Source organism: Crassostrea angulata, chromosome 8 (assembly GCF_025612915.1).
Source record: "Crassostrea angulata isolate pt1a10 chromosome 8, ASM2561291v2, whole genome shotgun sequence".
Lineage (NCBI taxonomy): Eukaryota > Metazoa > Mollusca > Bivalvia > Ostreida > Ostreidae > Magallana > Magallana angulata.
The window spans coordinates 12,476,416-12,499,051 of record NC_069118.1 but is presented as its reverse complement, the minus strand read 5'-3'; the positions used below and the strand labels follow the sequence as shown (position 1 = coordinate 12,499,051).

At 32.0% G+C, this 22,636-nt stretch overlaps 1 protein-coding gene across 3 annotated transcripts; it reads right to left on the bottom strand.

The window, feature by feature from the left end:
- Positions 1–13,827: 13,827 nt before the first annotated feature.
- Positions 13,828–20,083, bottom strand: LOC128161808 (uncharacterized). Of its 3 annotated transcripts, XM_052825216.1 has the most exons (3): positions 19,066–19,134; positions 18,401–18,464; positions 13,828–17,925 (listed from the first exon to the last, which is right to left on the bottom strand). In XM_052825216.1, exon 3 carries the CDS (start codon positions 17,918–17,920, stop codon positions 15,281–15,283), a length of 2,640 nt encoding a protein of 879 aa, XP_052681176.1. In that variant the 5' UTR covers positions 17,921–17,925; positions 18,401–18,464; positions 19,066–19,134; the 3' UTR covers positions 13,828–15,280. The 3 variants fall into 3 exon arrangements, with proteins under 3 accessions (XP_052681176.1, XP_052681177.1, XP_052681175.1); XM_052825217.1 differs by lacking the exons at positions 18,401–18,464; positions 19,066–19,134 and adding an exon at positions 20,029–20,083; XM_052825215.1 differs by lacking the exon at positions 18,401–18,464 and having other exon boundaries at positions 19,066–19,136.
- Between the last annotated feature and the right edge of the window lie 2,553 nt (positions 20,084–22,636).

Genomic DNA, 22,636 nt, shown 5'->3' with positions numbered 1-22,636 from the left:
AGTCTCAAAAATATTTTCAAGGCAACTTCATAACTTTCTCCAAAGTCGTTCCGGAGCGATTCTGCAATTTTCTGCTACAATACGGGTACATGGGAGGCATTCTAACTGTGGTGAGGGCCTTTCCCGAGACAAAGTTAGAATATTCAAACTGAGGAAAGTGTAGTGAAATTAATAGCATAATTGTAGGCTTATAGCTTTGTTATGTGAATGTCAATAATAGGAAGTGTCGATGTACCTATTTCGTAAATGTCCGATATGCAATGTCAACCCGTGCACGCACGGGTCACAGTCTAGTATCTAGAATGCCTACAGTCTCTCCGAAAAAGGCATTTACTAAGCTCTAGACCTCCTCTTTAAAATGAAAATGGAATATATGTACTAAGATTACTTTTCCCGTGATTAAATATAGAAGGTCAAAATATTGTCTTATTTTCTACATAATTTCTTTATAACCGTAAAATACGGGAAAAGATTGATCAAATCAATTATGACGTCATAATGATTCTAGCACCAAAAAGACAGTCTTGAATCATTTACTGTATTATGAGTTGATAATTTTGGTCGGGACGTGATCAAGTCCAATAAAGCCCGAAGAGCACATATTTTCTTTCGTTTGAATGTAGTGATTTAGCTTGAAAATATTTTCTGTTGTGGTAATGATAAATATTCATGAGGTAGGCGGGGTTCAAAGGTGATTACGGATAGAGTATGTTTGAGTAGTATTCATTCTGACGATTCCGGACGGCACGAGAAAGTCGATTTTTTATTTAAGATTTAAATATTCAATCTAAAGATATTTAACAAATAGATGTTGCAAAGATGCATATATGATGCACAATTTCTAGTGTTACTGACAAGGTGTTTGTCAGGTAGCAAAACTTCGTGAAGATTTGCGAATGGTTGGCTTGGATTCATGAAAATGTGTGTTATGGTATTTTGGAATTAAAGGATTTTTTAAATGAGCGATTACTTGTATCGGACGTAAATGCATAATATGATAAATATTATAGAAAAATGGGGTGTTCATGTTATGTTTTATTTGAGATGAAAGTATATAAGAATTTATGATAGATTTGGTCAAGCCCCGACCGAATCCTCCAGGAGTATATAATTTATACTAAGAATTTTACTCTGTATAACGTGATCCATTATAAAATGTGTTTGTGTTCTATTTGTCTTAAGCAAGAATGAGATATGTCCCCTGTACCAGACACACACTTTTGTTAAGTCTTGGAATGTTGATTAGTAATATTTTCATGCTATTGCACATTAAATGTATTTTAAATTTTAATCACTGAGAAAGGTTAATTTTTTCTGTTTAAGATATTCGCTTGTCAAAATAAAATTGGAAAACAAACTCAGAATAGAATGTAAAATTACGTCACTTCGAAATAGTTGATTCAATTAAAAAAACGTTCAGACAAGATTAATTAAAGAAACATCTTGAATTGTATAAAGAAAAAGTGTTAAGATTATGCAGGACGTTTTAGTCGAATTTCTTATATTATATAAATGTATGTGATCAAATGCTTTAAAGACGAGAAAATAATTAATACAATGAAAAAATGATATTATAAGAGAGTGCTTTTGTGACTGAATACAAGTGTAAATTTAATTGTACTTAAAGTTTTACAGAAAGAGTCATCGGGACATCAAAATGGATTGGAATTGCGAGAGTAACCTTTACAGAGAAATAAAAAAAAAAATGTGTCATAAAAAAGGATTAAAAAGCACATTCTAAATAGGCCATAAACTATATATTCGACATATATATTCAAAATGTGTCATGATTTGGAAACGGGACACTCTTACACATTTTTCAGAGAAAGTACATATATGTCGACGTCCAACAGATAATAGTGAAAAAAGTTATTTATGCATTGTTGTTAAATCAATTCAGGTTGAAAGAAATTTGTTTTTGTTGATTAAATATTTCTTTGGTAACAATTCTTGTGAGGAAAATAACATTGAAGCAATGTGTAATGTATCATAGTTTGACAATTCACATACTAGTATGCATTTTTTCAATATAATAAAGATAGCGAATTAGGGTAGGGGGATTCTGTGGGCTCCTCTACTTTTTTATTATAAAATAAAATACACCTTTTATTTTTAATTACAATAGAAAAATCAAAATCGTACAAACTAATTGGCGACCAATTATCTGGTATCATATTTGACTCCTCTTCTGTGGAAACTAATTATTCATGTCGAATAGACACTTTAACTCTCGTAAGCTTGACTTGAAGTTACTTTTCACAAATGATTTTAAGAGCGTATTTTTTCATTCATTTTTAAGATACACAGTCACTTATGACGTAGCTCGAGTTCTTTACAGGAGGAATGGAGACAATTTCAACTGCACTTCGATCGAAAATATTGTACATCTTTACACAATCCGGATATACAGAAGCGCGTGCGCAACGAGTGAAAACAACGACGTCATGCTAACATCCAGACATGTCTTAAACTTATTAGAAACTGTACTAATGAATATTTTCAGAGATTTCAAAACTTATCTCAAAAAGAGGTTACAAACAATCAAAAATTGAACTTATTAAGCAAGAAACTCTTTCTGAATGATCTTCTGAATAAACAAAAGAAGAAAAACAACTAGAGCAAAGCTCGTTGCAAAGCAACGAGTGGGTCTTCCGTTAATGTCAAGAGTAAAGCTTGATGTTCCTGCAAGAAGCAGAATGTTTAAATCAATAACGAGCAACTTAAAGTAAACGATAAAAATAAATACGAATAATACTATGTACGAATTAACAAAAACCTTTACGATTCTAAGAACGACTTAACAAAAAAATAATTCCGAAGGTGTCAAAGTACTTAACAAAATTCGAATTATTTTTGGTACGAGTTTGAACTTCACGCTATTTTTGAAACCAAAAACGCAGAATCAAAATTTCTGAAAAATCAATTTTTAAACCTCGATATCTGTTATGCATCGTCCGATTTAAAAACGGATTTTAGTTTTGTACTCATCATGAAAATTACCGTAGGTTACATATGTTTTATTTTTAATATTGAAAAACAATGAAAAACTAAAACAAGACGCAAATGGGCCACATCGCTCACCTGAGGAATAATAGGTATGATAAAATCAGCTTAATGGAGTCACAATGCAAACTACCTGGATGTACAATAATACATGTAGATCCTGTATAAACAAAATCCATCCCCCCCCCCTCTAAATATTCTTATGTTTATAATCATTAGTTCCTTTTCTAAAAGGATGATTTTATATTGATTTTATAGTCATATCGCATATTGAGTATTGCAGTTCTCAAAAAGATCCTTAACAATAGTTTATATATGAGATATAAACCTACATCAAACTCTGAACCTTCTTGTGAGGCCAAAGAACTGTCCTGGGGCCAAAGTCTTAACAATTATAAAGAATCATCAGGCTGATTAGTTTCTGAGAGGAAGATTTTTAAATATTTACTCTATATGTTCCTATGTTGAACTTTGACAACCCCCCCCCCCCCCCCCCACCCATTGTGGCCCAAACATATCCCCGGGGTCATGATTTTCACAACTTTGTATCTACACTACCTGAGGATGCTTCCACATAAGTTTCAGCTTTCCTGGCTGATTAGTTTCTGAGAAAAAGATTTTTAAAGATTTTCTCTATATATTTCTATGTAAAAATCCATTCCCCTATTGTGACCCCACCATACTACCTGGGACTATGATTTGAACAAACTGGAATCTACACTACCTGAGGATGCTTCCACTTTAATTTGTGCTTTTCTGGCCTAATAGTTTCTGAGAAGAAGATTTTCAAAGATTTTCTCTATATATTCCTATGTAAAACTTGATCCCCCTCTTGTGGCCCCTCCCTACCCCCGGGGACCATGATTTGAACAAACTTGAATCTACACTACCTGAGGATGCCTCCACACAAGTTTAAGCTTTTCAGGCCGAATAGTTTTTGAGAAGAGGATTTTTGAAAAATACAAACAAATTTTCAATAATTCTCAATTATCTCCCCTTTAAAGAGGGCGTGGCCCTTCATTTGAACAAACTTGAATCCCCTTCACCTAGTGGTGGTGCTTAGTGCCAAATTTGGTTGAAATCTGCCCAGTGGTTCTTGAGAAGAAGATGAAAATATGAAAAGTTTACAACAACGACAAATTGTGATCAGAAAAGCTCACTTGAGCCTTTGGCTTAGGTGAGCTAAAAACAAAATAAAGGAAACATAATTGCATACTTTTATTGAAAAACAAATTTTCACAGCTAACAATTGTAAATTACTTTAAACAGCCATAATTTTGTTTGTTATTATTTCTTATCAAACACAAACCACAACAAGGCATGATGCTTTCCTAAAGTTCCATTACAGTAACTGTTCATGAACTATCCGATTTAATTTTTACTGGTTAATAGTCTGTAGAACACATTAAGGAATATGCATGTGGGTAGAGGTGGCAGGTTAACCTCAAGAGCTGAAAAGAATCAACAGGTAAAAACCATGTGGCCACCAATAGCTGAAATCAAAAAAATCAATAAGCTGTGTTAATACATGTACCGGTATAAAGTTTACATTAACATATGCATAGTATTTCTGAAAAAAATACACTGACCATGCAGTGTAATTAGTATGACATATCCCGATACGTGACATTAGATGGCACAGGACAGTTTTTTTGATACATTTCATAAGTAGCCTGGGGACGTGTGTTTTCAGAACCCTGTAACTGGAATTTCCTCAGTTCCCATTAAGCACAAATACCTTTAATTCACTCTTTATAAGGCCAATCACTAATTTCTGAAGAAAATTACTAGTCAAAACCTGTAAAATTTTCTACATACTGGTTTTTATGAGATTTTGACCCTTCCATATTTTGCTAATTTTTCATGATTTTTCAGCTTTTTAGACCTCCCCCAGCCAATTCCCTGCAAAGGGTTGACCTTCCGTACCATGTGCATGTTGCACCATCACATGTCAGAAACTTACCAGTGTATAGTTTATAATGCCCCATCCACCTACTTTTTCGTGTTATTTACCCTCCCGTCTGTAACAGTCATAGCCGCAGGTTTCACATTTTAGTACCTAACATATGGGGCCTATATATTGAATATCAATTTCAACAAGAGACATCCTTCTAAGTAATGATAATCATTAAAAATCATTTCATGAATTTTAGCAACACTCATAAGCCTTTAAGTACAGCAACTCTCAATTTTACAAAAATATTGACGGGTACTTTATCCGAAACTGTCCCTTGCTACCTTTAACTTACAATAACATTCTCTGAAAAGTCATCTTGTCTTAAACTTACAAAGCGTATGCTATTCTGAGAAAAAGTATACCTCATTTTGCCAATTCCATGGAGGATTAAGAAAAATATGGCCAGTTAAGTGAACCCAGCATTTCCACTTTCCTCTATTTAACACAGATTCATAGGGCTCTCCATAAATAAAGCATCTTTACCTAATCTTATAGAGGTCAACTGTTGTTCAACCTCCCTAAATAAGAAACCTTATTCAAAACTACATACATACACATGATATTATAATGTCAAAAGCATCACATCACTTAGAAATACCCTTACAAGTATACCCTCCCCCTATTTTTTGATTTTCCTAAGAAGCATTAGTTCGAACACTTTAACCTAATATTATGAAACTTGTGGCAATTCCCTAAAGTCATTTCTCACACATATTTAAAAACAACCATCACTGATATTGAAAATTGATCTTTTCTTGGTAACCCTTAGAGAAAAGAATGCCATTGAATTTCCATTATATCTGCAGTTTATTTCTGACCATTGAAACCCCATTGCTTTTCCAGTTACCAAGATGTCACATAAAATGGCATTATATATTGTCTACCAAGAAAAACCATTGAATTTCCAGTTTCCAGTTAAAACACAGTGAAAACCCAGTGAAAGTCCATTGAAACACCATTGAAAATGAATACTTATGCAAATTAGTTTGCACCAGTTAAATGATGTCATCTTTCAATGCTAAATTAATGGAAAAAGGATGGTTTACACAAATGCATTGAAAACCCATTGATTTTCTATTGATTATTATTTGATTGCTTTATAGAAGATAAGTAGGTCAAGATCAAGTTGCATCATAAGATAACCCTGAACATTTTGCAGAATACTGACCCTGAGAAAAATTCAAATCTCCCCATAATGCTTGTTATAATGTAACTGTACAAAATTCATATCATGTCATTGAGCAATAAATAAGGACAACTTAATTGTGATTTATATAAAAAGGTAAATATTATCTAAATGTTCTCATGCATACTTACATGCAAAATTAAATTATTTACTAGTTTATTGACTTCCAAATACAATGTAAAATGGTAGACATGAAGCTATTACATAACTCTTTTTTTTTCAATACATCCATGCACTAACTGCTTGCAACACTTAAATCACATGATACTGTGTAAATGTTAAATTAGTCTTTACACAAATTTGTATCAAATCATACAAGTGTAGGAATTTAATATTAAAAATATTACCTCAAGTGATCAAGAATATATATTCCCAGAAAAAGTTCAATAAATTCACTGTATAAATATATTATAATATGCCACAAAAGAGCAGGATGCCCAACAATAACACATTTTCCTTACAGTGAACATCACATTTAGGCTCCAAGATTCAACATTCAAAATTTGCAACTTAACTTCCTGTTATGCAGTAATCTTAATTCTTAGTGGTCAGTTTATTTGGTAGAGGCCAGTGACCCAGATTGGCAACTCAGCTTGAAATACAATGTAAATCTAGAAATGTGTATAAGAATTCCATTTAACTGCTCCTGAAAATAAATGGTATTTTACTGGGAAACAGTAACATTGAAGTTTAAGTGAAATGGAAAACTGGTGTTTCACTGAGAGTTGCAGGCCATTGAAAATGCAGTTATCTGAAAACTGCTATTTAACTGGTAGGTATAAAACTGGTCAGATGAAGACACAAGAAAAATAAATGCACAATCAATGGTATTTCAATGAAAACTGGAAAATCAATGAAAGTTCAATGGAATTTCAATGGGAAAAAGCCAGTTCTTTTCTCTAAGGGAAATGGATGAAATGTAACATTTTTTTTCACAAAAAGACATGCCGCCATTCATGTGATTTCTTGTTTTCATGAAACAGTAAGCTTATAATCATATTTAGTGAATATCTTATTTATTCTTGTTTCTAGTCTCCTTTTAACTTTGCTAAAATAGTAAGACCTACCAGTGTGATGTCTGCTCTTAATTAAAATGAAATTCAAACACAACCGGGTACCTGGGGACGGATGAGAATTCCATGATAAATGTTCATATTTATGTTTTTCCTACATTTTTGACGCATATATACAATAAAAGGGTAAACATTTGTTGTTTCTTGATCATTTCGAAAGTAATTATTATAGCAGATGTTATTTCAAGGTCAAATGTACATTCCATAAACAATTTTACAAAGCTTTGGATTTTAGTTGCACAATCAAAAAATGAGGGATTGCACAATAATACATGCTCATTTTGAAATTTAAAGCATTGTTGATTTCTTTTCCTAGATAGAGATATGCACAAAATGATGTTGCTCTGTGAGGCTTTGCCAAGATTAAAAGCATGAGAGAGAGAGAGAGAGAGAGAGAGAGAGAGAGAGAGAGAGAGAGATCTGAGGCACATGTAGTAAAAATTATTACATACATTTGTCTTACTGTAAAAATTGTTTACAATGTAGATGTGTTCTGCATGTAAAGTTTACCTAAAATGAATCAATAAAATTCAATATATATTAAGGATAAACTAATCTCAAAGAATTTACAATGTTCTGTGAAATAATCAAATCTTGAGAAGAATGTTTTATAGATATCAGGGAACATTAACCTAAAATCTGAACTTAAAGTTCTTTTCATCTTGCACTCTGTTTTACATGCTCTTTCACAGGCGATAATCATATATGACGGCGAGCCAGACAAAAGTTCTTATTTTAATTAGACTGAATATTTACCATGTCAAATATATTTATTTAATTAAGCACAAGCCTGTCTGAGTTCTTTAATTCATTAATTAAGTGGAGGTGATTTGGTAAAGATCTGCTATTTTCAAATATTTAGGGTAAAGTTATCATCATGCAAACATGCACTCTAATTACAACATTCTACTCTTGTGTGCCTTTGGACCCCCACCCCTTTTAATTGCACTGTTTTACAGTGTGTGGTGTGTTGTTCAATACAAAATAAGACATACATATAAATAGAAATTCAAAAGAGTAGTGTGCAAAACATACACGTGAAAATACATTGGACAGATAATATCCCGAGATTTCTCCGACTCAAATGCCCGCTTTTATATTGTTACGCACGTCAAAAGCGGAGGTTAGAGTCAGAGGAATGTCGGATTTGATTGAAAAGTGCACAAACAGTTTGAAAAGAAAAAGTCAATACGACATATCCTGTATTGAAACATACCTTTATAATCTGTCATACGTTAGTTGAGCTGAAATTTCCACTATCGCCGTCTTGCAGGCCATTCTTCTGACACACCGCTATCAGCTGTTGATCGCAGTCAAAACATGGCGAGTTGACATGGTGAATCGTACGATAATTATTTCGATTAAAACTAATAAGACTAATAAAAACTAACAACGTAATTATCGACCGAATTAACGAAATTGTTTCAATAAACACTCAGATTAACTATATAAAAAAAGAGTTCGGTTTTATGACCTGTACGAAATCTTTTCAGCAGGAGTTACTTTAAGTGTAAATTTTGCACTATTTTTAAAACCAATAACGAGGAATCAACATTTCCGGAAAAATCAATATTTAAACCCCGATATCTCTGCAATGCAGTATCCGATTTTAAAACGAATGGAAGTTTTGTAATTAGCTTTGCAAACTATACAATATGCATATAATTTTATGTTTTTTAGAAAGTTTTATGATCAGTACGAATTGTTACAGTAGAAGTTACTTTCAGTGTGAATTTTGCACTATTTTTGAAACCAAGAACGTGGCATCAAAATTTCCGGGAAAATCAGTTTTTAAACCCCGATATCTCTGTAATGCATCCTCCGAATTTTAAACGGTTTTCAGCATTAGATTCAGCTTAAAAAGCTCTACAAAATACGTATACGTTTTTTGTTGGATCAAAAAATTCATTTTTTCAAAAAAATTGATTCGCCTCCAGTTTCGACCGGAAGTGACAGATTTTTATTACATAGCTTCATTACAGAGGTAAATTGACCAAATCATAACCATTGAAAATTTCAAACCTCTATCTTAAAGCGCTTTTGAGAAAAGTCCCGGACAAAATGACTTTTTTAAAATTTTAAAAATGACGTCACGTCAAAACGGAAGTGACGTTGTCTTTAAAACTTTAACATCTTTGAGGGACGATAACGTGCTAAAATCTCTGGAAGTTTCATTGAAATCGGTTGAAAACTTTTTGAGTTATGAAGCAAAAAAGGAGTCAGAAAAAAAAGAAAAAGTATAATAATAATAAAACTAGAGCAAAGCTCGTTGCAAAGCAACGAGTGGGTCTTCCGTTAATGTCCGAAGTAAAGCCGGAACTTCCTGTAAGAAGCAGAGCTCTTAAACCAACAACAAGAGTAACTAAAATAAAAAGATGAAAAAATCGAATTATTCCTGGTACGACTTAACAAAATCCGAATGATTTTAAGTACGAATTAACAAAAACCTTTCTGATTTCAAGAACGACTTGACAAAAAAAATCCGAATGTGTTCAAGCACGACTTAGCAATTATTTTTGGTACGAATTAATTTCACTTTGAACATTACGCTATTTTTTAAACCAAGGACGCGGAATCAAAATTTCCGGAAAAATCAATTTTTAAACCCCGATATCTCTGTAACGCATCGTCCGATTTTCAAACGGATTTCATATTTGAATTCACCATGGCAAGTTCTATAAGACTGTGGTATTGTCTAATTTTGTTAAAAAAAATGAAAATTTCCAAAAATTCGAACTGCTTCCGATTTTGAGCAAAATTGATGAACAAAATTTTTAACCCCCCAGTACATTATAGAATCGATACATCTATCATCAGTAAAAATTTCAAAGCAATATCTTTAAAGTTTACAGAGATTCCTTCCGGACAAAATCACTTTTTTTTAATTTAAAAATGGCCGCCAAATTTGAACGGAAGTGACGTAAATGCTGAAACTTTAACATCTTTGAGGCACGGTAATTTTACAAAAGCTCTGAAAATTTCATTGAAATCGGATGAAAACTTTCTGAGATATAAAGCCGAGAAGGAGTCAGAAAAAAAATAAAAAATAAAATAATAACTAGAGCAAAGCTCGTTGCAAAGCAACGAGTGGGTCTTCCGGTAATGTCGGAAGTAAAGCAGGAAGTTCCTGTAAGAAGCAGAGCTCTTAAATCAACAACAAGAGTAACTAAAACAAAAAGATGAAAAAATCGAATTATTCCTGGTACGACTTAACAAAATCCGAATGATTTTAAGTATGAATTAACAAAAACCTTTCTGATTTCAAGAACGACTTGACAAAAAAAATCCGAATGTGTTCAAGCACGACTTAACAATTATTTTTGGTACGAATTAATTTTACTTTGAATATTACGCTATTTTTTAAACCAAGGACGCGGAATCAAAATTTCCGGAAAAATCAATTTTTAAACCCCGATATCTCTGTAATGCTTTGTTTGATTTTCAAACGGATTTCAGATTTGAATTTACCATGGCAAGTTCTATAAGACTGTAGTATTGTCTTATTTTGTTCAAAAAAATGAAAATTTCGAAAAATTGGAACTGCTTCCGGTTTTGAGCAAAATTGATGAACAAAATTTTAAACCCCCCAGTACATTATAGAATTGATACATCTATTATCAGTAAAAAATTCAAAGCGATATCTTTAAAGTTAACGGAGATCTCTTCCGGACAAAATCACTTTTTTTAAATTAAAAAATGGCCGCCAAATTTGAACGGAAGTGACGTAAATGCTGAAACTTTAACATCTTTGAGGCACGGTAAGTTTACAAAAGCTCTGAAAATTTCATTGAAATCGGATGAAAACTTTTTGAGATATAAAGCCGAGAAGGAGTCAGAAAAAAAATAAAAAATAAAATAATAATAAAAAGAAACCGAAGAAAAACAAGAGGGTCTTCCGTTGGAAACGGAAGACCCTAATAAAAAGAAACCGAAGAAAAACAAGAGGGTCTTCCCGTTGGAAACGGAAGACCCTAAAGAAACCGAAGAAAAACAAAAGGGTCTTCCGTTGGAAAACGGAAGACCCTAATAAAAAGGCTGTACCGAACGTGATGGTGACCAAATCTAACCCATGTATAAAAGGGTTAAGGAAACGACTAATGAAATACTGGAATAACATACAACATGACGAAGTATGCAAAATATTATTCACAACCTTTCTCATGCTTGCATACAGTAAACAAAAAAATATCGGTGATCATTAGATCCAAATTAAAACGAAATAAAGTTCAAAGAAATTAACTGTTTTATGCATAAGGTGAACTCCTGACGCGGCGGGCCTTTTCACAATTTTGAAATGACATATGCTATTAATACCGACAAAACACTTTTAACTAGTTGTGACATATAAGCAATTGACCAAATGCTTCATTAAGAGTGTCGGGTTCTAATAAGTTTAAGAAATGTCTGGATGCCGTCGTGTTTTTTTTTGCACTAAGCTACACAAAAATCTAAACGAGCTCTTAAACTCAGCTTAGAGTCAAATCAATTGGGGCGTTAGGCATTTAAATTAGGGAGCGTCATACCAAACATATAATCCAAGAGTGCTAACTCCCTCGCGCTGATGTGACGTATCGCCCCACCTGCATCTGGCAGTTCTTTAAAAAGGCTGCTCAGGTCAACTCCTGATACAAAACAAGACTAGCAAATACTCTACTAGCTCGCACATTAGAGAATATTATCTCTCTAAGACAAAACTTGTCTTGAATTCGTAAAAAGTATACAGCTTTTGACTCACAGAACCTTTTATGAACATGTTGTATTACTTGATAATACATAAAACATTATTCTCAGTTCTTATACCGATCGGTATTTAAAATTAAAACAAAAACCTGGATTGTGCCTATGATGAGTGACAGACCCTGAAATATCTCCTTAATGTGCCCGAAACACCGATTCAGGTGTCAGGTCCTCATCCATCGGCACACGTGACTACGACAGAAAAATTGGCTCACTTTGAATGGGTCACAACTAAACTACCATAAAGGTGAACATAACAGCTAAAAACCATTAAAGCTTTTCTATTGTAATTTGTAGATGTTCAAAGTTACAATAACGTGCTTATTTTTTTTTAACTCCATTATTTAAAAAAAATGAATTTAAAAATAAACAAAAAATAAATTAAAAAAAAGATTACCAAAAATAGTATGCATGTACTAATGATCAGAAGAATAGCTTTAGATTAACATTGATGAATGATTGAATAAATATATTTTGTTTTGTTTTGTACTTTGTTTAGGACGACGAAATTCCATGGGTGAATCTATCTCAAAAATGGAACTTTTACTGTCTATACGTCACTAGTTCAGCGCCACGAAATACAAAACTAGACGGAAAAGCTACTTCTATCGTTTGGGGGATAATAGGATTAAAACACATTCCCAAACCTACGATGTATGTTTTAGCCGGACTGCATAACACTATGAAATGTTTGTGATTGATAACTTTTCTTTATGCATGTTTAATTGGCTTATTGCTGTACATTATTTAGAAAGAGGATGGTTTTAGTTTATGAAATAATGCCAAATCAAGTGGTAGTTGTATATTAACAATAGAAAATAAAATTATAGAAATAAGTTAAAATCAATGTTGAATAGTATTCCATATCCGTTTAATTGAATGTAAGCACTGTTTAGCCTCTTGTTATAGATGACTACATGTATGTATATGTTCATTAATCAAACTGTGTAACGTAAAATTTAATTTGATCTTTCTATTTAAATAACTAATTGATCATTGATGATAATAGCTAACAACTTTTTATATTTAGAATGATATGGTTATGATTTTCAAACTAATAATATAAGGCGTGGCATATTCAGATTGGTTCTATTTGCACCTATAAGCTCCTTTGTGTATATTTGGGCGATTTGTTTACGAGAATAGTTGGTAACAGTTGTTAAAAATCTGCAAAGATAAACTTGTATAACTAACTAAAATACTAAGTTGTGATCAGCCAATGAATAATTTGTGCTCTTCACCAAAACTTTTTATTCACACAAAGATATTTTTACTATAAAAACAACCCAATCACAATGCAAATATAGATACAACAAATTGCATTAAAACAGTGTGTATATTTACCTCAAAATTTCAGTATGTTCTTGAACAATCTAAAACTGGCACAATAGCATTATTAATAATTTTATAATAATAGCATCAATAACAAAATATTTTGTTAAGAGTTCTAAACTCTAACTTTTTTTTAACCAGTTGTGATCACATCACGAGTTTAATTAGATGAAACTTGATAGCGAAATTTAGTTGCCGCAAACAAATTCTTCTAAATTAAATTGCAAATAGAAGCCGGTTTATAATACTTTATTCAATGATACACAGTGAAGTATTCACTATTCTTGTCAATAACAAACAAACATTATTAATGTGCAACTAAAACAAATAATATAATAAATGTCAAAACAACAGTATCTAAAAAATAAGTTTAAAATATTAATAGCAACAACAATTATTTCAACGTCAAACAATATATATATATATATATATATATATATATATATATATATATATATATATATATATATATATATATATATATATATATATATATATATATATATATATATATATATATATAAAATGAGTTTAAACAATATTGATAGCAGAAAACACTATTACAGCTATTAACAACCCATTGTTACTTATCGATTTTCGTTTTCTAATATACGATACAATGTAATATTTTGACAAAGATAAAGATGTAGGATGTTCAAGGATAAAAAGAATTTTCATGAAATATTTATGACAATTGTATTTGATATGAATTTTAATTACGTGTGTATGGACAATCAGTTTGGCAAAACAATAAAAATATGCTAATATCGGACATCTGTCGATATTAATGTTGATTAGAGTGAATTATAAATAAAATACTTTCACAGTTTTAGAGTTTTCAAATTCTACAATAATTAAAAAAAACTACGTTTTAAAAATTTTGGAAAGGTAAAAATTTGAAAATGCCCAGCGGGATGCGAACTAATGACTAACAGCCCCGTAGTGATCCTTCTAGCCCACTGCGCTATCCTGCTAGATGACAATTACGAAAAAGAAACTATTTATCAAAATATACTTGATTTTATTGTTTATTTCGATAAATAATACGTCACAACATGAAGGTGTCACATACCACCTCACGACGGCGACAACAAATATCGACGACAGCAACAAGTACTGCTTTTAGTCAAAGTTTACAAAATCATTGAAATCAACCATCTCATTCAGCGTTCTATAAACGTTTTATGAAAATCAGGTAATATGTACTATAGATTATGTTTTCATATAACGTTACATTAATTTGGGTGTTTATAATCATGAATTGACCTTTATAAAATGCTTAGCTGAATGGAAATACAGATAGTAGATTATTTGTCCGTTATAGTTTTAATTAAGTATCGATCAGAATAAAACAATTTCATGTAATTGGATTGAAATCGGAAGATTGCATCACAGGTTTTTAAGGCATATTATTTAGTGAAGGGTATGACAAAACAGTTATTCACTGTGATTCAGGCAACATATGAATTGTTAAACCTTTAGGTTCCTCTCACTCAATTGCTGTATCTTGCTTTTTTAATAGTATTTTCTCACTGTATAACTCTATATAGACGAATAGTCAATAATTATAATAAAAGTTTGTCCAATATTGACCGGTCAACAAACTTTAGATATGACCGACTAGAAATAATATCTTGAGAATATTTCCTCTATTTCAATTGACTGCTTCTGATTTGTTGATTCGTAAACGGTGACGTAAATAATTCTTTGCGACTCCAAGAAAGGTGATGTCATAAAAGGCAATCAGTCAAGGCAAGTAAACAACGGACGCGCAATGCGACTGTTTGCTTTCAAAACGGATATAAGGATTTCCGAGATATAATGAAGTAAATTCAGATAGACTCTCTGTAACTCAGTTTGTACGGGAAGCGGGATATCACCAGTGGCCGTTTGATGCGAACTGATATTTTCGAAATGAGCTTTTCATTGTTACCCTCAGTCCAAATCAATATCTGTATAATATTTAACACAGCCAGTTAATCGATCAACAGATTATCCCAAAAATATATCTGATAATTTGTGCAGAATGTGTGCAAACAGGTTGCCTTTCAGCAGCAGATATGGTCTGCTATCAGTATTGACAATATCACTAGGATCACTTGTCAGAACTATTTCTTTACAACATGGAAGGTACTGCCTCACGTCTTCTTTCCTGACTTGGAGAATTTTCGCTTGGTGATTCAGGAACGCGCTTTCTATTGATAGATCTATCAATTTGTCTTTCTCATCATCATTACTCATACTTTCATGTTGAAGAATTATTATACAGTGTGATTCCTCCATTGCTTTGTCCAGGTATTTTAAAACAAGACACCCTGGAAAAGCGTTCACGACAAACTTCAACTGCACAAATGTCTCCAATGAAGAAGTGACAAAGTTTTGGTAGCAACAATCATCAATACCACAACTATCTAAAACAAGAATATCAAGTGATGTATCATCTTCTTCATTTTTGGGTGTGGATACATTTTGGCGAGAAACAATAGCTTTGTAAGCTTCTGTAAATCTAATTTTTGCCATCTCTACATCATCGTCTTCGTTCAACGAATGCTCAGCCCCTTTGATGCATGTTTCTACAAACAAAGATTTATCAGAAATATTCATTTCTGACGTCCTTTGCAATAGTGACAAAGTATATATTGCATTTGTAAAGTCTTTTATCTTTATATACGTTTGAGCAAGTTCTCTCACAGTTGTTGTATCCATTTTTTCCTTAATTATTTCTTTGTAGTATTTTATCGATTCTTCGTCGTAATCTAACAGACCATGTAGTTTTGCAAGCTCCTTTAATGTTCTAAAAGAATTCTGTTCATGTTGCAGTAATACTTTAAGTGTTTGATAACATTGGTTTGATCTTTTCAACATGGGTATTGCCGCAATCACTCCTGATACAATGGTAAGAGCCTTCCATGCGCATTCCTTTACATCATATCGTAGTTCATTCTTTTTTTCTGGATCACTTTCCCTTGCAAGTAAATCTAGTTTGCAGCATGCTTGCTGTTCATAAGCGTTAATAACGTACATTTGATATTCTGATGGGTTTCCACAATTACCCGATGTGATGGAAGAGAAACACTTCAGAGCATCATCCAATCTATCCAGCATCCGGTATATTAAACCTAAGTCATATCGAGTACCGTCATATTCTTTCGACATTTCAATAGCTCTTTGAAGGTGTTCAACAGCTTCTATTAGCAAAGGGTTGTCCGGAGAAATACACACATATCTTGGCGATTTTTTCGCAGAATTGAAGGTCCCTTTCAGGCCAGAAGCATCTGCCTGATCATGACAAAGCGGCTTCCTTTGATCTCTTATCTGGTGATACATTGGTTGATCTTTCTTTCGTGAAGTTTTACGCGGTCGAAATTTAGAAGAAGATTTTGCTATATTATCAATTTGTTTCCAGTCTTTCTTGTATGTCCTTACAAAATCTGTCGATTTGGTTCTTTCATACAAAACAATTGTTAAACTTGATTTGAATTGATCCCTTCTCTCTTCTATTGAATTATCAACCTTCAGGCCTGAATCGACTGAAAGTAAATCAAACTTTTGAACCAAATTACATTCATCAAGATCATATGAATCATGTTTTGACTTATTTTCATATGAGTCACGTTTTGACTGATTTCTATCATCCATAGAATACGGATATTGAATGTTGTTCCCGAAACATGGTCTTGGAATAGTTTCCTGCACAATTTTCTTTAGAGTGAGTGCTAAATGGTGCCTCGAACAAATTGTGTCCTTTAATTGAACAGCTTTTTCTAGCATCTCTTTTGATTTTTCAAGATTCATTATGTACCTTAGATAGATTCCATAATCTCGAAGAACGAAGAAATAATTGGGACACAACTTTATTGCTTCTTTGAAACACCAACATTCAGTTATTTTCTCTGTTTCTTCCCTGTCAGTCTCTATGATTTCGAACAAATTGTTACGTTTAGATAACAGTTTGCTTAATTCACACCACGTCCTTGCTTTTATATAACGATAATCATGAGTGGGGAAATTTAAAACTCCATACAAGAGACGTGCAGCTTCTTTCTTTTTTTCAGTAGGATTAAAGATTTCAGGTGTTGTCATCTGAAACATATGAGTTTGGCGGCGTAAAGTTACTGCTAGGCGAAATTCCCAAAGTATATTTCTTTCAGGGGTTATATTTGCAGTGGCTTCCTTGAGTAGCTTTATTGCCCTGTCATGATGTTTTGGACCTAGCCGAGAGTAATAATATCCTATCTCTGCTGTTGCTTCTGACTTGGTTCTAGTTTGCTTAAAGTGATCATTATTTTTCAGTTCCTTTGATAGTTTGTTTGAAAGATAATGTTTTCCAGATTCGGTGTAAAATAATATTTTGTTGCAATGAGTAATTAAATGCGGCTTTTTCTGTAGCCTTTCCGCGATATCTAAAGATTTGAATGCATTTTCGCTTTCTTGCAACCTCCATTGCATGTATGAAATGATATTTTGAACAAACATTCTTTCTTCGATGTCATCAAATTCTTCGTCCACATCCTTTTGAAACTTTTCAAGTTCTTCTCTCATTTCTTCTTTACTCTGATGAAATACATCGTCTAACACAAAGGAGGACGATCTTCTAATGTCCTCCGCGTCTACTTCTTCCTCCTCTTCCATTTTCCCTGTAAATGAATGTCACTTAATATATTTTTGTAATTAGAAACTATAATTTGACACAAATGCAATTCATATAGTTCTAAAGCAAATATCTATTTTGTTAGAAATAGTTAGTGTACAGTAAAAATAAGCCTCATTCACAGCACACAAGCCATTACCTGTATTTAATACAAAAGATTTCTAACTTACAGGACTGTCTGAACCAATATGTCCATATAATGCGTTTTTGATGCGTTGTTTTTACCCCTTGACCCAGGCTGATGTAATGCATGAATAATTGCGGATTGTGCAAAAAGTGTTAATAAGGGATACCATTTGCAAGTGTAATTTAGAATGATTATCAACATTTATGACTGAAGCTGCCTTGAATACATCAGATACATTAAATCAAGGATTTCATCAGTGTCTGACAGTCCAAGACTGTACCTGTTTCTGATTAACAACATGTAGGAATGAATCTGTCCTGAATATATAACGTACCTTAAATCCATGATATTACCACTCCACGACTGACTGTACATGTACCCCTGGTATGTATTCTAGTCTATAAAAACATTACATTTAAGACAATACCTTGCCTTTATATAATGTTAATTTTTTTTCGTTAAATTGTCTGATTTACAACATTTTTGACTGTAACTGACTGGTATATTGATTTCACTTTTCGACTTTATTGTATTATTAAAATTTTCAATATCTGCGTTACTTAACTATTTTGTTTTTTATTAACAATAATGCCGATCCATACAATTAATTACCAATATGTACATTGTGTTAGGCCTATCTAATATTCACCACACCAGTAAATATTAGCTCTTAGCATCTATGGTGTTCCATACATTAAATTAGATTATAAAATTTCTTGCTATTTTTTTCGATATATTTATGTACATGAGATTTGCTTTCTTCAATGTATATCATACTTAACAAATTATTAATAAAAGTCAACTTAAGCTCTGATATTTCAACCTTTAAACATTTGTGTGCAGACACGGTCATATTTGTCCATTACTGTACTAGAATTGCCAAGAACAGTCGTGGATATATTTACTGATACACATCACTAATTGCTAATGTCTAGCAATGATCTGTAAATCTAAAGATAAATCACTAACAGAAAATTTATTATTAACCTTTAGACCTACCGTCATATATCTCATAGAAGCCTTTCTCAAAAATCATACATCTTCTTCGGATGCAGAGTTAGATACGCAGCACATTCATTATGATAATTAGGATTGTATGGAGCAATTCAACTGCCTTCCATGAAAAAAAAATCACTAAAAAATATGTTGATGCTTCATCCCGGAAAGAAAGTTTGCCTTTATATAATGTTAATTTTTTTTCCGTTAAATTGTACATTAGATAGAACTATCCATTGGTAATTTTATTAAAAAATCAAATTACTTTATTTTGAATGCTGATCTTAAATACAAAAACAGGTACTTCTATAGCTTTTGTTCATCATGCATAGGTACGGTATTGAATTTATCGCCTCGACTCGGGTGTTTAACCTAAATGAGGCGTACATACACTGTAAACTTTTTATCTATACTTTTTTCCGGATACGTTGAGGTAAAGACCTCAACGGTAAATTTTATTGCTGTCTTCATGGTTTCACATTACTACATTATTATGTTAATCTAAGGCAGTCCTTAATTTATTTCAATCTTGAAACCTCGGTACATTTGTTAATTTTTAACGAGATCCATATCATTGGTTTATGCATACAATTATTTTTTTTTCCATGAATGGTACAACTTAACAGTAAATGTTACTGTTTCGCTTTTACGGTGTTCCGTACATTACATCATATTATATAATTTAGTTTGGCATACTTTTTCTTGATATAATACATGATATGTGATTTCTGTTATGTATCAGATCGTTTTAAAATACTATATAAAGACTGGATTGCTCTGATATATATTTTAACATCTGTGTGCAGGTATAGTCATGAACGTTCTGAACTACATGTAGCATTGCCGCGCACCGTCGCAGATATATTAGCTGATCTACATCACTTGTTGTTGATGCATAGTACTGATTTGTTAAAACCCCTAAGATTAATATTTAACACACAATAAGGCGATAAAAAATACACCTACCGTTATATATCTTTTAAAATCCTTCTCAAAATTTATGTCAATTTTTCGGATGCTGCGTCAGAAAAGTAGCGCATAAATTATCATTTTCGCTATTCTATGGAATAATTCAACTGCCACAATGGAGAGTTTCCATAAATGCTGGTAATTCTTCAAGAAAATCAAAAGGTTTGTCCATATATGATCTAATTACCTAGCTATGTTGTAAATTTCTAATTTAACGTGTTGGTATTCTAATTAGTAGATGATATTTTGGTGTTATTTTTTTTGCTGACCGTTTTCATTGAAACTTACTCATTTTACAGAGATAAATTTGACATTATTTGCCGTTACTTCATCGTTATGTTATGCTGACAATTTTTCGTATTTCTGATTGTCTTTTTTTTTTACATATGTTGATACTTCATTCACTGTTTAAACTTTCACACTAAAGAGTGATGCCTTTATATATAAAGAAGCGCTCATATCTTTTTTTTTCTTATCTGTGTGTTAAACAAAAATCCTGTAAGCAGTACACTGTATATGAGCTTTTTAACACGTTTTAAAACATTTGTAAAGATCGTCGCTGTGTGTTGCTAACTGCTGCAGATTTGCAGAAACGACCAACACAATTCTTTATCGTACATTAATACGATTTGACTAGGGTGGGATAAGTTGGGATCAGTTTTATGCAAAACAGTCCGTGTAGCTTAGCGTGCGGATGGGAGCTGCTCGACAGTAAACTCCTTTACAGAGCGTAATTTTTATTATAAATGAATTTACATAAATGTAATTCTGCAACCATAGTTAAAGCATTTTGTTAAACATTGTTACAGACCTACCGATCAGGAGAAATTTTGATTATTATTCATTATCAGGTATTTTCAGTCACTGTCATTAATGAGACATTTTTATCTTTTTTTACAATGTAGAAAAACATATCCCGCATTAAAATACATGGAATTTCCTAAACTCTCCATTACCGTATGTCATATCCAGAATCACGTCAGCGTTCTTTATAAATGATTCATGTAACGAATCAACAACACATGAATAATCAAATATAATGCACCATGGCTGAAAAAGTGACACAAAAAAAGTTTGAGTTGGATGTCTTAAAAGTTTATTTTTTGGCTTCGTTTAGTACTTTGTTGCACCCTTCTAATTATTTTAAAGCGAACAATTTTCAAGTAAAAGTTATTATGCTAAAACCTTGTTATTGCAGTAACTAAGTCACTGCATTAGTATATCAATATCACAGGATATTTTTATTTTGATGCAAAGTCAGACATTTCCAACAATGTAGAGGTATTTTTATTGTACACACATACTGATTAACTTGTTAATGCCGGTTTTCTGTTTCAAATATTGGTCTCTCTAAAAGTGTGTTAGTGCCATAGTAATCTTGTGAAATTAATGGAAATAAAAACTAAATCAGAAGTCATTAATCGACGTCAAAAATGACCCCTCGTTTTTCATTTTTTTTATTGAGAGTTAGGTTTTATATCTTACTCGTAAAAAAATTTATTCAAAATTTATAATAGAAAATAGTTATCAAGTAAAATGATCGGAAAACACATTGCTAAGAGAGATCCTTTATAATAGAACTCATGAACTTAACAACTTTGGAGAGAAATGTTAACATACACAGTGAACTCGTTTACATGCTAAATCTCATTTTAAAACAATTGTTGAATTTATTAATGTAAACCCATAAGCACATTTTAAAATTTACATGAAATTTCTCATAACAATAGAACCCCTAGGACAAAATATCACAATTATGCTTGAACAATAATTGTATTGAACCAAGTACTCAGGTCTTACTCTGCTGTCATAAAATTTGTATTAGGTCAATGGTCAAAACTTTGAGATATGGCGCCTTTATTGTTTTAAAGGGGCATGGTCACGATTTTGGTCAATATATTTTTTTTTTTTGCTTTTACTATTTTACTACTTACAATGCTTCAAGAATGCATCTTTAATGATCACATGAAATTTAAGATTCAGTCGTAGATTTATAAGCAAATACAGGCTCCAAAATACGAGTAAAAAATGTTTCAAGCTGATTTGTCTGTCTTCTTATTCCTAACGGTTAATACAATCATTTAGGGCTAGATTTAAGCAAGTTAAAACCAACGGAAAATTTGCAAACTTATGTTGACTTAAATATAAAATGTAAACTTTAAATATTACAGTACTACCTAAATAATTTCATTGAAAAACAAAATCTAAAAATTTCAGTTCTAATTTAATGTGAATTTTGCTAAACAAATCCAGTTGCCTCATTACATAATATATAGTACAGATACCAAATTTTATGTCAATAATCATTTAATTCATCAATACATTTTGTGCTAAGAACAGATTTAATTTTATAAATGTTCGAATTCGAGAACTTAAACCCTGAGTAAACAATGTTCTTAAGACCAATTAAATGCACTTTGAACATCTCAAACTGCGTTGTGAGGGTACATTAAGATATTTATAATCGAGAAACTTAACGAACTTTAAAATAATATGTATAAATCAAAACTTTTGGCATTTGATATTCGATGATTTTTTAACACAAATGAATGCGTATCTCCGTGGATGAGAACAGAAACAAAACAACCAAAGATACACTTTAATG